This window comes from Silurus meridionalis, chromosome 8 (genome assembly GCF_014805685.1).
Source record: "Silurus meridionalis isolate SWU-2019-XX chromosome 8, ASM1480568v1, whole genome shotgun sequence".
Taxonomy (NCBI): Eukaryota; Metazoa; Chordata; class Actinopteri; order Siluriformes; family Siluridae; genus Silurus; species Silurus meridionalis.
Window position 1 is genome coordinate 15666879 of NC_060891.1, and position 15390 is coordinate 15682268.

Consider the following 15390-nt stretch of genomic DNA (forward strand, 5'->3'; position numbering starts at 1 on the left):
GTTTACATGTGTTTGTGTTCCAGGGAGACTGTACACTTACACATCTGGGCCTAGCTGCAAATGGCCTGACTGATCAAAGTGTTAGATCATTCACAAGGTGAAGTCTAAAATGTTCTACACCAAGATTGTCATCCTCATATATTCATTCATGTTTGTACTGAGATGCTTTTCTTTGTGAAATGTAATGAATACTGTGAATTTCAAATGAAGGCAAATTTTTTTTTTATCTTTCCTGTGTTGACCTGATTGAGTCTTTGTTCTGTGTTGTGCTGTGAAATACTAATGTAGCACCTGGGTCCTTGAGGAATGTTTTACTATGTATTACACTGTATATGGGTAAAATGATAATAAAGCCACTTTATTTGACACATCTCTATATTTAGATCTTCAGCCAAAACATCTTGAGAGAATAGAACATACTATTAGTATTGCTGTTTTAATAGTTTTAGTAGAGACCGTACATATTTAATCACATTTTTGATTCTATTCAGACTGTGCGAGTTATTTATTTCTGAGAACTGCTTTAGCAATATCAGGTAGTTTGTGAGAAGGTACCGGAATAGAAATGACTATAATCAATCAGTAATTTACTTTTGATATTGTAGGTGTCTTGCTCTTTGTCCATCCCTTGTGTCCCTGGATCTGTCAGCTAATCCTTCTGTGACTTCAACTGGACTTCAAAGCATCCTCAATGCTCTTGGGGAAGCACGACATACTTTGACTCAACTTAATCTTCAAGGTTAGTCATCTGAGGATATTTATGTCTTCGTGGACTTTCCATGGTAAATAGTACACAAGCGTGTGAATGTTCATGGTGACCTGCAATGGACTAGTGTCTATTCTATCCGTTCAGTGTTCCTGAGATAAGCTCTGGATTCATTGCAAACCTAACCAGTATAACATAGTTACACAAGATTAATACCTTAATGTTACAGTTTAAGAGCACTGTTTGTAGTTTTTAAAGAAAAGCTTGTATCAGTTCCAGCCTTTCCACTATACTGTAGTTTTCTAATAAAATATATAGGACTATAATTACAATAAAGTGGCAATAAAATAAACCTGCATATTGCTAGGAAAGTGGAAGTATTTAATAAATGCAAGCTTGTGTAACTCAGTTGCAAAAAAAAATATTGCTACAGATCATCTGCGGTAGAAAGTTCCTCCACCAAGACGTCTATGTACTTGTTAATTATTCTTCTGCAGACACTTCATAGGAATCCGATTAAGTCACAGGCTTTCACATTAACCATGTCCTGTGGCAATGTTAAAACTTTGAAATGTTCACGGCACCAGTTAATTAGCTTTATTTATTCATGTAGTATGTTGCTCACTGTGCATCGCATTTGCATTGTGGCCAGTTTGTGCTTTGTAAAAACTTTATTTTTGAAAATAAAATTTTGGTGGTTTAAGTGTCCAGACTAGTTACAGTTACTGTGCTTCTTTATGTTTTATCTTTTCTTGAATTTATTGTGGAAATAATCATTTGTTGCTTTCCTAATTGTGCGTCTCTGTCCAATAAAACATCTTTTTTTAAATCTTATCAGGTTGCCAGGTGTGTGGACCCTGGGACACAGTGGGTTTAGACAGCCTGGCCGATCGTGTTCAGGATCTACAGCTGTGCTCTCAAAGTCTTAACAAGCTGGATCAGGAGATTCTGCGCCGGAGCTGGCCAGGCCGTATCCTGTCCCGTAACTCAAAGTGTCTCCTCACTATTGCTCCTGTTTCACATTAACCTGCACAATCATCGTGGTTTGGAGAACTGAACTGAACTGAGCTGACACAATACTGGTCTTTTCCTGTGTTGGACACAACACCCGACCATCCATCACACACACCCATCACACACACCCATCCATCACACATCACACCCACCCACCCATCACACACAACCACACTCACACTCACACACTTCATTTTTGTTAAAAAAATTTTACTGTACAAATATATTTGTGTAAGATTTATTTAAATTTGGTGTTCGGTGTCTGTTAGAATGTACATGAGTGTTGCAGAGACAGTAAGGGGTCTTTGTGTCCATCCACTGTTTATGTGAAGTAGTTTCTCTTTCGATTGCAGCCCTGTCTTAAACATTTGGCATTAAAAAATACAGAATAAATTGACAGACGTACATGATGGAGAGTGATATTCATTTTTGTGTTAATTTACAAATTCTATGGATCCTTAATAGGAAGTGTATTAATAAATTTAACGCTATACAAATGTGTGCATGTGAAATACTACATTCATTCATGTAGCAGACACAAACTAGACTGTATAAGCAAAAAAAACACATTTAGAACACAAGTATTAAACCAATACTTTGCCACATTGTGTCAGTTTCACTTTAAATGTGATTTTGTGTTAAACTTTAAACCATTTGAGAATTTGATCCGTTGTTTGTCACTCTACATTTGCAACTCTCCCCATGCATGACTGGCATTCACACATGCATGCAATAAACATGCACAGGGATCTACAAATGAAGTTATACTTTTAGAAAACACAACAACAGGATTTTGGATGTCTGCCTTATGTCTGAAACACCAGGACTGCTTTTCCTTGTATTAACTTAAACCGCAATTAAGAATTCTCCTCTTTTATCCCATTAATCCCATTTATTTCTCATGATGGCTTTTCAACATCTGCACCTTCCCGTGTCATCTCTGCTCTGCAACAACTTCTGAATGGCTGACTGTCTTTTGCAATGAAGTTGCAATCCAAATCTCAGCACAGGTTTTCATAGTTCTCTCTTCATACAGTTGCACAATCACAATCAAGTTATGCCATTTGGTAGTGGTTTATTAGAAATGGACTATATTATGAAAATAGAATGAGACAGTAAATTGTTAATTTCAAATATATTTATTGGTTTACAAAAGCTGACTTGGTAATAATTAATTCAAACATTTATTTCCTCTTTTCACAGATCTTCAGATCTTCTTGTAGTTTGGAGCAAAAGCTTGGATGAATTCCAGCATTCCCACTGACTTGTAATTTCTGAATGGAAGATATAGGATTAGAGTTGACAGTAAATTAAAAACATGCATGATACTGGGTTAGTGAATAAATTTTTTATGTTTATAGTTTTTGTAACTCACTTGCAAATGCCAATATTACTACAGATCGTTCCTGGATCATCTGTGGTAGAAAGTTCCTCCACCAAGACATCCATGTACTTGTTTATCATTCTCTTACAGAGACTTCGCAGGAATCCAATTGAGTTACAGACCTTTGACACTTTCGCTTTAACCATGTCCTGTGATAATGTTTAAAATTGAAATAGAAATGTTCATGGCACTATTTTTTTTTTTTTATCTATGTAGCATAATGCTCATCACTCACTGCATTTGCTTTGCCACTAATTTCTGCCTTCAGTTTCTTCATGGCCCACGTACAAGCCCAACACATACCAGGGAGCTGTCCCTCAGGCATTGGCAAATCCTCATTCGAATCAACTGAATCCTGCGAAGTGACCAGCAAATTGCAAATATCAAAGCAAGTCATTTGACATTTTCATATTTTAGGTAGACATGTGTACAGTTTGAAGGCTTTGTATTAGAAAAATGCAAAAAATAAAAAAAATAACAGGATAATATACCAAAGTTTCATCAAAGAGTTCTTCAGCAGAGTCAACTTTCAGATATTCCAGGTGCATTGCGCAGGCTAGAGTAGAAGAGGAAACAAATCAATTTCCTCTTAACAAAGGATAAAAAAAAAAAAAACTAATTAGAATTGTCTTCCTAGAATTGTCCAATAAATCATACCTGAGCCAATGATGAAAGAAGCAACAAGGAATTTGCAGATCATCGTGATAGTTAAAGATGAGAGAGATATGTGGTTCAATGAGAGCTGAATAGTCTGTCTCAATGCAACCCCTTCTGGTGGTCTTTATGCCTCTGCTGACTTCCTTGAGTATAATTGTATTTCTGTGACCACCCAGAAATATGCAGATTTGACGATAGTTATGCTCAAAATATATATAACAGTGTAACCACATGTTATACTGGGATACAATGTATAGTGTTTAAATGCAATAGATTTTTTTTGTTTGTTTTGATATTTGTTGCATATTATTTTACAGATATATATTTTTGGAGCAGGGAAGGTTAGAGACTTATTCTCGGTGAAAGGAATATATATATATATGTTTCTTTCGGCTTCTCCCGTTAGGGGTCGCCACAGCGGATCCTCCGCATGTTTGATTTGGCACATGTTTTACGCTGGATGCCCTTCCTAACGCAACCCTCCCCAATTTATCCGGGCTTGGGACCGGCACTGAAAGTGGCTGGGGATGGTTCCCTGACCGGGAATCGAACCCGGGTCGCAGCGGTGAGAGCGCTGCATCTTAGACCACTAGACCACCAGGTGAAAGGAATACTGAACCAATATGGCTACTATTCCATATTTAACTCCAAGGAATAACATCTTGACTGTAACTAATTGATCCAACTTCACCATGCAACAAGCAAAGACCAGAAGCATAGGTCCAAGCTCTGCATGCATTATTTAGAGAACAAACAGTCGGTTGAAGTGTTATCAATCATTGACTGGCCTGCCCAGTCACTGCACCGATATCCTGATGACCTGCATCACAAGATCAGAAAGAAATTAGCAAAGAATTAGCAAAGAACACCTTTGGCAAGTTTTAAAAGAGACATGTTTGGAGAAACTAGATATCCGGATGCCAAGAGTGTTTAAAGCTGTTATTCATGCTAAAAGAGAATTAAAATGCAAATAAACTTTAACGTTTATATGTTTATTATGTTTATATATTTGTTTGGTCTTTATACCTTTAAGCGACCAAGTCTGTTGCATAGAAGTAAAAAGAATGTTCATGTGTCTCTCGAAAACGATAAAAGACTATGTGTTTTCAAACCTTTGACAGCACTGTAATTTGTAAGAATTTGCAATTAGAGAATAGCAGTTCAAAACATGCACAAGATTCATATTATTCAATTTGAACACAATTACTACTTTGAACTTGATAATAGATGCATGTATCCATTCATTCATCTCAGTAAATATTTATTAGGGTGGATCCAGAACCTATTCCCCAGGATCAGAATAGGAACAAAAAGGATACAATCCCCATGTGGGATGTCAGTCTAATGCTTGACACCTCATAAACATAACAGAATTAAACCTGCAAAAGTGAAGTTACCTGATGTATGCTGCCATGTAAGAAATGTTGGGGTTTGGTTTTTCTGTTTTCTGTCTATTCTTTTAGTATTAGTATTAGTAGTTGATATTGGGATTTGTGCTGAGAGTAGGGAGCAGGTTGAGAAGAGCCTGGAGAGGTGAAGGTACATGCTGGAGAGAAGGGGAATGAAGGTCAGTAGGAGTAAGAAAGAGTATATGTGTGTAAATGAGAGAGAGGGCAGTGGAGTGGTGCAGTTGCAGGGAGAAGGTGGAGGAGTTCAGGTACCTGAGGTCAACAGTGCAAAGTAATGAAGAGTGTGTTAGAGAAGTGAGGAAAAGAGTGCAGGCAGGGTGGAGTGGGTGAAGAAAAGGGACAGAGTGATTTGTGATATATATATACTGTATATATATGTGTATGTGTATATATATATATATATATATATATATATATATATATATATATATATATATATATATATGTATATATATATATATATATATATATATATATATATATATATATATATATATGTGTATGTGTATATATATATGTGTATATATATATATATATATATATATATATATATATATATATATATATATATATATATATATATATATATATATATATATATATATATATATATATATATATATATATATATATATATATGGATGGATGGATAGATACATGAATTAACAAAAGGGATGGATGAATATGTATGACAGAAGTGTGACAAAACTGTGACAGGCACTGTATTTTTTATCATCAGTATCATCTTTCCGAATATGCTGAATGTATCCAATAGTCATGATGCTGGTCAACACACAAGGAAAAGCTCAAGATACAGTATTTATTGAATTTGGACACACACACTGCATGGACAGCACTTCAAAAACAGGCCTCTTGATACTATCAGGTATGAGCCCACTGGTTCTTTTTTTTTTAACCAGTAACCAATCAACAACCAAACAAAACTTCTCATTACTATCTCTAATAAATTCATACACAGCCAAAAGGCTGCCCACAGGATACTTTGTAGCCATTGATCTTATCAGACAGTAACCACATCAGATCTATAGATTCTGACTGTGTAGTATGGGTAAAAACTCTATTTAGACCATTACATTCCAACACTTGAATTTTAGACAACTTAAAAGTCCTCCATGTCATGCAGCAATGAAGGTGGTTTATGCTGATTGACCAGCAGATGCGTTAAAGGTTCACCTTTCTGGGCCAGTTGCATAGTTTAAAGATCTACCTACTGGGTTGTCTTGATAGTATTGGGTATTTTCATCTATTCACGCCACTTTATCCACATTTAATTGAATTCAGTGAGAATGCAGGCCTTCCTCGTGCTCTAAAATGAGAAACAACACCGTGGGCTGCTATATCTAATTTTATCTACCACTAAGAATGCTAGAACTGTTGACAATGACTGTGGCAGTGGTAAGCCTTTTTGTAAGCCTTCTACAATGAAGGACTATTCTGATATGAATCATCTAAATGTCTTAACATGGCTGTCCAACTGTGTGTAAAAGAAAAAGTAAAAAAGAAGGCACGGTTTGACAAGGTTTGTGTGGAACTGACTGACTAATTTTATTTAAAGTATAGAAAGACTGGAACTATGACTCATGCTCACACACACATATACATGCCAAACACTGTGGAACTTTTTAAAAAAGAATTACAAGTTACTGTTTTAAATTTACAAATTAAAGTTTAATTTAACTGTTTTACTGGCATTTTACTGGTTCTAAAACAAATATGGAATAAGTTACATTACCAACATCAATATTCTTATTACAGAAGTTTTTCAGGGTTCCCTTTTGTCACATACTTTCCTCAGTTTTGCTTTAATCTTTACCTGTGTTGAAGTTTAATATTTTTTAAAAGGCTGCAGTCTCATGTAGGTGAAATGGCAGCTTCCATTCTAACCAAAAATGGTCAAATTAACACAATAGGAGTAAATGCTCCCACAAGCGTCAGTAGAACATGCAACAGACCTGTGTCAACATAGATGATCACCCACTTCAGGATCAGGGGCATTAATACACATTAATCAGAAAGGCTCCCTTTTTCTCCTTGTGATGGAGTTTCTGCTGCTTCTTCCCTACAATATTTCTCCTACATAAGACTTAATCTTTTGGGACATAATTTTCTGGAGTGAAGTAGAAACCATCTAAAACCATTCCAAGCTCTCACACTCTCGATGCCACTATCATTTGAATAAATCTGACAGTTTTATAAGATTCAACACTCTATTTTGTACACATAGAATGAAACAAGAATTGTTGTTTTCAAATATTTTATTAGCACAAGCACAGAATGTTCAAACATTTTATTTTAAACATCTTCCAGTTTAATTAATTTCTGCCACGTGTGCATCTTCAGAGTTCCTGGAAGTTTTGTAGAATAGCTTGGAGCAATTCTGGCTCACTGGCTGACCTGTAGATACAAAAATTACAATTACTTTTACTTAATGGTTCAAAACCAAATACTGGGTAAGTGAAATTATTCAGAACGGGTTTTCATAACTTACTTGCAAAGGCCAGCTTTAGCACATATTGTTTTTGGATCATCATCTGTAGAAAGTTCCTCCACCAACATATCAATGTTCTTAGTAACCATTTTCCTACAAATTTTTTCACAGGTCCCAATTTGTCACAGAGGTTCATTAATTTTTCTTTGATCTTTTCCTGTAGTAAAGTTTAAACTGTGTTAGAAAAGTTTGAGGCACCATTTCCTTTATTTGACCTACAGTATGATCACTCACCGCATTTTCATGGTTACCAAGATGATGTTTTACTTTCTTCATTATGCGCTTACAAATGGAACACACACCAGGAATCTGCTCCTCAGGCATCAGCAAATCCTCATCCTGACCAACATAAACATTGGAAGTGGCTGAAATCTACAGAACAAAGAGTAAATATTACAAATATTAAGCCTTACAATTTACTTGTGAGACTTAGAGTCAGTTTAGAGGCTTTGGTAGCGTTTAGAGTAAACACTGATGAGATTGAGCATACATTGTTCTTATATGTAAAAATAAGATCAAATATGCAATTTGTTGAACAAACCAAAGTCCCATCATGGAGTTCCTCAGAATCAACTTTCAGGTACTCCAGGTGCATTGCACAGGCTGAGAACCAGAGCAAATAAAACATTAGCATTATAACTTATGAAACAGAATTTATACAACCACCTAATAATTCTGAGCATTTCATATAAATAAAATAACAAACAGATTACAATTGCCAATTGATTTACCTGAGGCTATGATGAAAAAAGCAACAAGAACGTTTCGTAGCATGGTGATTGCAAGAGATGTGAGATACAAGATGCAAGAGATGTGACTTCTTGAGAGCTGAATATTCTTGTCCTAATGCAGTGTCTTCTGGGGTGCTTTTATACCTATAATCCTACCACAGAAACCTTTTCTGTGACCACATATATATATGCTGACACAGACAGTGCAGACTAGCTTATACCATGATGCATATTTCCTACTTTCCAACTATTTTAACAAGAAATGTTATGATGTCTAATCACCCTGTATTTACTTTTTATTATTATTTATATTTATATTGTATTCTTTCTATTATTTACATATTCATTGTTATTTATTTGTTCGGTTATTTATTTACTTACTTATTTTACCTATGATTATAAATTCTGGCCTATTAATCTTTTTACAGTCAGGCATCTCTTTATTTCTTACTCACATCCAGTAACCAATTTATCTTTGTCAGAGTTTCCTATCCTGAGACTTGGTGTTGCAAGGTAATACAATCTGGAGGGAAGTGTTTTCTAGCTTTTCAGGCTACCATGCATACATATATAAATACACACTTATTTACACCTGCATTCACTGTTTCTTAAGGCCACATGGATATACAGTTATTGGCTTTCTCCAGGTTCTCTTTTTTACTTCAAAACCATGCCCTTGTGGCTGCTCATGTATCAGGACATATTAAAAAAATCATCTGATCCTCAGCAGGTCTTAGAATTAGGCAACTACAACCTCAGGTAAACAACAACACATATTACACTATTTTAATATTTCTTTTTACAAATTAAAGCCAAATTGGAGAATCTGTTTAAAACTGAAAAGTGAGTACACCTTATGACTCAGTAGCTTATAGAACCACCTTTAGCAGCTATAAATTGTAGTAATCATGTTGTGTATGACCTTATTAGTCTCTCAAATCATTGTGGTGGAAGTTTTTGGCTCACTTTTTTACACGCTTGTTTCAGTTCATTGAGATTTGCACGCATTTTTTTAAGCACAGCTCTCTTAAGGTCCCACCACAGAATGCCAGTCAGGTTGAGGTCTAGACATTGACTAAGCCATTGTGACACTATGATTCTGTTATTTTCCAGCCATTCTGTTGTAGTCAAACATTAGCTGTCAGACAAATGACCTCACATTTTACTCTGGAGTATTGTTGTGCAGAGATGTTCATGGTCAACTCAATGACTGCAAAGTGCCCATGTCTTGTGGCTGAAAACAAGCCCAAATCATTACCCCTCCACCAGCATGCTTTAAGCTTGATATGAGTGTGTGCTGATATGCTGTGCAAAAGTGGAGGTGTGCATTATCGCCATCTTCACTTTGGTCTCATTTGTCCATTGGACACTGTTCTAGATGCATTGCGGTTTGTACAGATGCAACTCTGCAAACATAACTGATGCTGCCGTGTTCTTTATAGACTGGAGTCTTGTTCCTGTCAACACTTCCACACAAACCTTAATTGTTCAGTCTTTTTCAAATTGTTCTTTTAGGAACATTTAACATGCTAAGAGAGACCTTTAAAGTCTGGAATGAAACTAAGGTGTTTTGAAATTTCACTGCACAGCCTGATTTTGGGGTGAATTTCCCTTGACGTCCATTCCTTGGAAGAATGACATCTGTCTTAAATGTTTTCCACGTGAATAATATTACTTACTGTAAAATGGTGGGCTTTGAATAGTTTGGAAATGGACTTATAACCTACTTTGCCAGCAGGAACAGCACCATTTCACGAGTGGAAGGTGGAACCGGGTGAAACAAGTTGTAAGCGCACACCTGCAGCTGATGAGACTAATAAATGAGCTCTGTTTCAGTGTCCAGCAATGTGAATAAAAAGTAGAGAGACAACAGCCATGGGGAGAGACACATCATGCAGAAGTGAGCTGAAAGACAACTGAACAGCGAGTGGCAGAGAGAGTGTGTGGTTAAACCCTGGCGTGATATGTGGGAAGGAAAACGCTAGGGCAAAAGTGAATGCAAATAAATAAAGTTCTGTTTAGTGAACTGTGGCTTGTCTTCTCTTTCTTCCATCCAGAAACTATTGAACCTGTTACACCTACCCAAACTGATGCCCAGAAACATCTCTGAGATCACTGATATCTTTCCTCCTCTGCATTGTGTTAACACATATCTAAATGCTCCAGACTGCATCAGACTGCTAAAACCTCAGTTTTTATACAGGTACTCAGTTGCCGATGACCAATTTAGAGCATTTGATTACAGCATGGGTGCTTCTTGGCCTTTTAAATACTATTCAAGCAGTAAAAGTGTACTTAGGTTTTCTACAGATGACTTTGCAATTTTGGCTTAATTGTTGTAAAAATAAATAATGACATTGTGTAATATGTTATGTGTTCAGTGATAGATGTTTTAACTTAATTTTATGACCCAATAAGGATCTGATGATTTTGATGTTCTGTTATGTAAAGTCATCGAATTCAAACAAGGTGTACTTTCATTTTCACACTATTGTATACATGAATAAAGCATCGCTAAGACCCTTCAGTAACTGGCTGCAATACAATTTCTAAACCTTACATATTTCCTATTTACAGCACAAATTAGCAGAAATGCAGACTCTGACCTAAAAGTCTGCAATATAAATTTTGCATCATAGCCCAGAATGACTTGAAATTTGCACAATAGGATAGTATAGGACAGGATAAAATAGCATAGGGAGCCTCTAACGGAAACTAAAATGCCACATGTTTAAGAGAAAGACTATGCCAGAATGTTATTTTTTATGATTATATCCTGAAAATCCTAAATGCTCTATTTTGTTTTTTGAGATGGAGTTTTCCCACTGCTGTTTCTTCCTTACAATAAAACTACCTAATACTTCATCATAGTGGGACATGATTGTCTGGATTAAAGTAGAAACCAAAACCACAACTCCAAGCTCTCACACTCTCAATGCGACTATCATTTCAATAATTCGGAGAGTTTTAACAGAATAAACAATTATGATTAATTCTATTGTGTATAAATAGAACGAGAACAAGAATTACTGCTTAAGAAAATTTTTATTAGCACACAATGATATCCAAACATTTTTATTTTAAACATCTAGTACGGGTTTAATTAATTTCTTGCTATTTGTCCATCTTCAAAGTTTCTGGACGTTTTGTAGAATAGCTTGGATCAATTCCGGCTCACGGGCTGACATGTCATCTTTTTAAATCAAAGATAAAATAGCAATTACTACAACTTAATGGTTTGAAAATAGAGTATAAGTGAAATTATTCAAAACAAGTTTTCATAACTCACTTGCAAAGTCCATCTTTAGCACACATTGTTATAATTGTCATAATTTGTAGAAAGCTCCTTCACCAACATATCAATGTACTTATTAACCATTTTGTTACACTTGTTTTCCATAGGTTTGAAACTGTGACAAAGTGTCATACATATTTCTTTGATCAGTTTCTGTGGAAAAGTTTAAAATATACTTCTTTTATCATAGACACAGGTAAAATAATTAGCAGTTGAGTCATGCTGACTATTTTCCAGTGTACCTACCTACATACTATTTTGCAAGACAATTTATTATGTGTGATCACCTTGTACTAATTTTCTTTTATTATTTATATTTCAATATGCTTGTTATTTATTTTAGATATGATTGGTGAATTCCAGAGGTGGGAGTAAGTCACTAAATGCAAGTCTCAAGTCAAGTCCAAGTCTTAACATTGCAAGTCAAAGGCAAGTCAAGTCATTCTGTTGTAAGGGTCAAGTCAAGTCAAGTCATACTCTTTGTCAAGTCAAGTCAAGTTGCAACTTAGTCATCAAGTCATACCAAGTAGCACACAGATTTGTTAGACATTTTTTAACTCAGGGACTTTTATTACTTATTTAGACACAGAGGGCTGATGATGGGTTACAGAAATAAATAAATTAACTTGTGTGTAATAAAATATCGTTAAGAAGCACTTTAAATGCTCTAAAATAAAAATAAATTAAATGAACAAGTAAACAAGAATTAATAAAACTTTTCCCATTTTGTGCTAGCCCTACATATAGTTATTTTGCTGTGATGTCCCCTATGAAAGTGTAAACTAAGCAAAAACATTCAACATTTCAATTTAATCCAAGTAGGCCAACGTGAACACGCTTAAAAAACCTAAGAACATATATCTGGGAATTTCATATTATTGTAAGTTTTTTAGACAGTAGAATGTGCTGATGTTCCCTTCTCAGGAGGAGTCAGAACTACAGCTGTTAAACTGGATCATTTCTATCTATGAATACCCTGATGTATCTGTGTAAACATGGAGTGAACAGTCACATGCCCCCATCTCAACATATAGTAATAATAATACCTAAAGTATACTCTGTCATCTCATCAGACACCAAACAATGGGTTGCATACTCAAAGTAGAATATCAATATTAGAAAAAAAAAAAATCTTACTGTACAAGTGAGGCAGTGGTTTTTAAAAGGTGATGAACACAACATTGTTTGTTCTGTTAAGAGTTATCCACAAACTATTATGATCATGTTACTCTAGCGCTTTTCATTCATTTTCTAATATCTTTAATAATGTAAAAAAATATATATATATATATCAGGTCATGCCCCAGTATATCAAACCATATTTATGTATTTGGCCATAACAACCTTAACCCTTGACCACTTCAATGTTAAACTGTGATGTTTGGACAGTTTAAAATAATGCCAATGTGAAGGCAAATTACAGTAAATTGCATTTGCAAAAAATCATACTGGACAAAACTTTATCTGTCATTTGTGAGCGATGGGGTCGCATTATCACTCCCCCATGGCTGAATACACGTTCAACTGGTGCACTAGATGCTGGAATTGCCATAAGCCTGGTAGTCACCTTAAATAAAGAGGGCAATGGGTCTATATATAGACCAAAACTGAAGAGCATTCTGTCCATCACAAATGTCAAGGAAGTGGTTAAGCTGGATAAGCGGACTAGAGCACGAATTGGTTTTCTGTTTTTTTGCGGTAACCATGTTGTCTTGTCCGCGGAGGGATCTGCTGTTTTGGCAGGCGGCAAGCGGCTTCCGGATAGCGTCTAGCGGTTTATGCATGCGGAAGAGAAGCTTGGGTTCGCCGACTTATTGGAAAATATATAGTTCATTCTTAAATATATAAAAAATCACAATAATTGAAAAAAAATATTTTCCACAAGTCATTTCAAGTAAATAGGCACAAGTCCGAGTCAAGTCTAAAGTCACAAGGAGCATGTCTAAAGTCAAGTCGAGTCTTTTCAGACATCTAGTCAAGTAAGTCTCAAGTCCAGAAAATTGTGACTCGAGTCTGACTCGAGTCAAGTTATATGACTCGAGTCTCCCACCTCTGGTGAATTCTAACCTATTAATTATTACAGTCAAGAATCTTATCACACACTCACGTCCAGTAAATACCTATTATCTGAGACTTGGTGTTGACAGTAATATAATCTGGATCAAACTTTTTTCTATTGCAAGTTACCATGCTCACATATAAATTCACACACTTATTTACACATGCATTCACTGTTTCTTATTATGTAGTACACCCTTCTTGAATTCTATGGCTTTAGGTATCAGGACATAATAAAAAATAATCTGATCTTCATCAGGTCTTAGTTAGGAATCGTTAAGTACAAACTCAGATAAACACACATTGCACAATTATTTATTTGTACAAAATTAAAGCCAAAATGGAGAATTTGTGTTGTATAAAATCTAAGTAATAAATACACAAACCTAACGTTACAGCAAACTGCAATTGTGAGAGTGCAGGACATGCCTGTATTGCCTTGCCTGTCTGCATTCTTTACCTTTATAAAAGAAATAATATTCTTACTTACTCTTTTATTTTCTTGTCTCCCTATGATTGTAGCTTTTAGATGTAAAACTAGCATGCTTCTTCTACTAGCCGAATACTAACGGTAATACTAATAATGTAATCCAATAATCATTATCATCAATCCCACTTCATATTATGTTCTTTAATGACTATGTACATATTGTAGCGACTTTTCGTGCTGAACAAAGACACGGGAAACTTGAATTGGGGTAAAGTGTCTTTATTTTGAGAGCAAAACTGGAAGTAAAATAGGAGGAATAGTGTTCTGGTGCCTAGAAAAGGGGGTTAGGAGTGGCTGGAGCGGGAGAAGGATGCCTCAGGTCCCTACAGACGTAGCGCTCAGGGACTTCCTAACGCAAGGCCGATAAATCTCCCACCTTTATGAAGCGTTGCGAGTGTCCGGTGGGAATTCCTCTTCTGCACCTGCCATATTTTGCCTGTAGTGAGAGAACAAAGGAGAGAGGCGCCATTAGTCGGGAACCAAAGTTTCTCCACCTCACCGTCCACCCGGCAGCCTTTTACAAGCACCACCGGCCTTAAAAACAATAATAGGTGCGTTTACATAGAGCATTGTGATCGTTTTAAAAGTCGAATCCAAATGAAAATGTTCCATGTAAAGACCTCAATTGGAATAAAAATGCCCAAACTAAATCAAATTGTAATCGGTTTGAGAGCGTTGGGATAACCCTTTTTATAAAGCGAACAAAATAAAAATTCTGCAATGTAAACGCATTAAACCGATTACTGCCGTTTATAAGACCTATTGCTTGCGACACAAAATGCGCTTCCGCAAAACTCCATGCGATTTCAGAAGCCTCCTGTTCACCCGGCATCTGTATTAGATCTCGTATCGGCTCATTCCCTTGCAGAATTTGTAGACAAACTGTTTTAACTGTACTCTAGTGAACAATAAATTCATTTGCCACAACACGGTTTTCCACACAGCTTCCGAGATTGTCTAAAACATCCGCGACCTGTATAATACGGGGAATTGGATTTCTGACGGTCTCTTCTTCTGGGGCTATAAATCCCCATACCAGTCCACACAAACGTGTTAAATACCGGCGACTCATGCGAACGTTTAGTTTCCATTCCAAGTCAATATATTCCAGCAATACAACCCTCTCTCACCAGTCCC

The 15390-nt window shown here is 35.9% G+C and overlaps 2 protein-coding genes across 2 annotated transcripts in view; one reads left to right on the forward strand and one right to left on the reverse strand.

The window, feature by feature from the left end:
• tonsl (tonsoku-like, DNA repair protein) overlaps positions 1 to 2125 on the forward strand; it is a 36000-nt gene extending 33875 nt beyond the window's left edge. The window contains 3 exon segments of the mRNA XM_046856539.1: positions 24 to 97; positions 606 to 739; positions 1545 to 2125. Of these exon segments, the coding sequence (XP_046712495.1) occupies positions 24 to 97; positions 606 to 739; positions 1545 to 1732 (396 nt within the window). The 3' untranslated portion in view covers positions 1733 to 2125.
• A 713-nt stretch (positions 2126 to 2838) lies between these two features.
• LOC124390176 (antimicrobial peptide NK-lysin-like) lies at positions 2839 to 3896 on the reverse strand. The gene is made up of 5 exons (XM_046855958.1): positions 3762 to 3896; positions 3596 to 3660; positions 3340 to 3459; positions 3096 to 3253; positions 2839 to 2994 (listed from the first exon to the last, which is right to left on the reverse strand). The coding sequence occupies exons 1-5, from the start codon at positions 3802 to 3804 to the stop codon at positions 2928 to 2930; spliced, it is 453 nt and encodes a 150-aa protein (XP_046711914.1). The 5' UTR covers positions 3805 to 3896; the 3' UTR covers positions 2839 to 2927.
• Positions 3897 to 15390: the final 11494 nt, after the last annotated feature.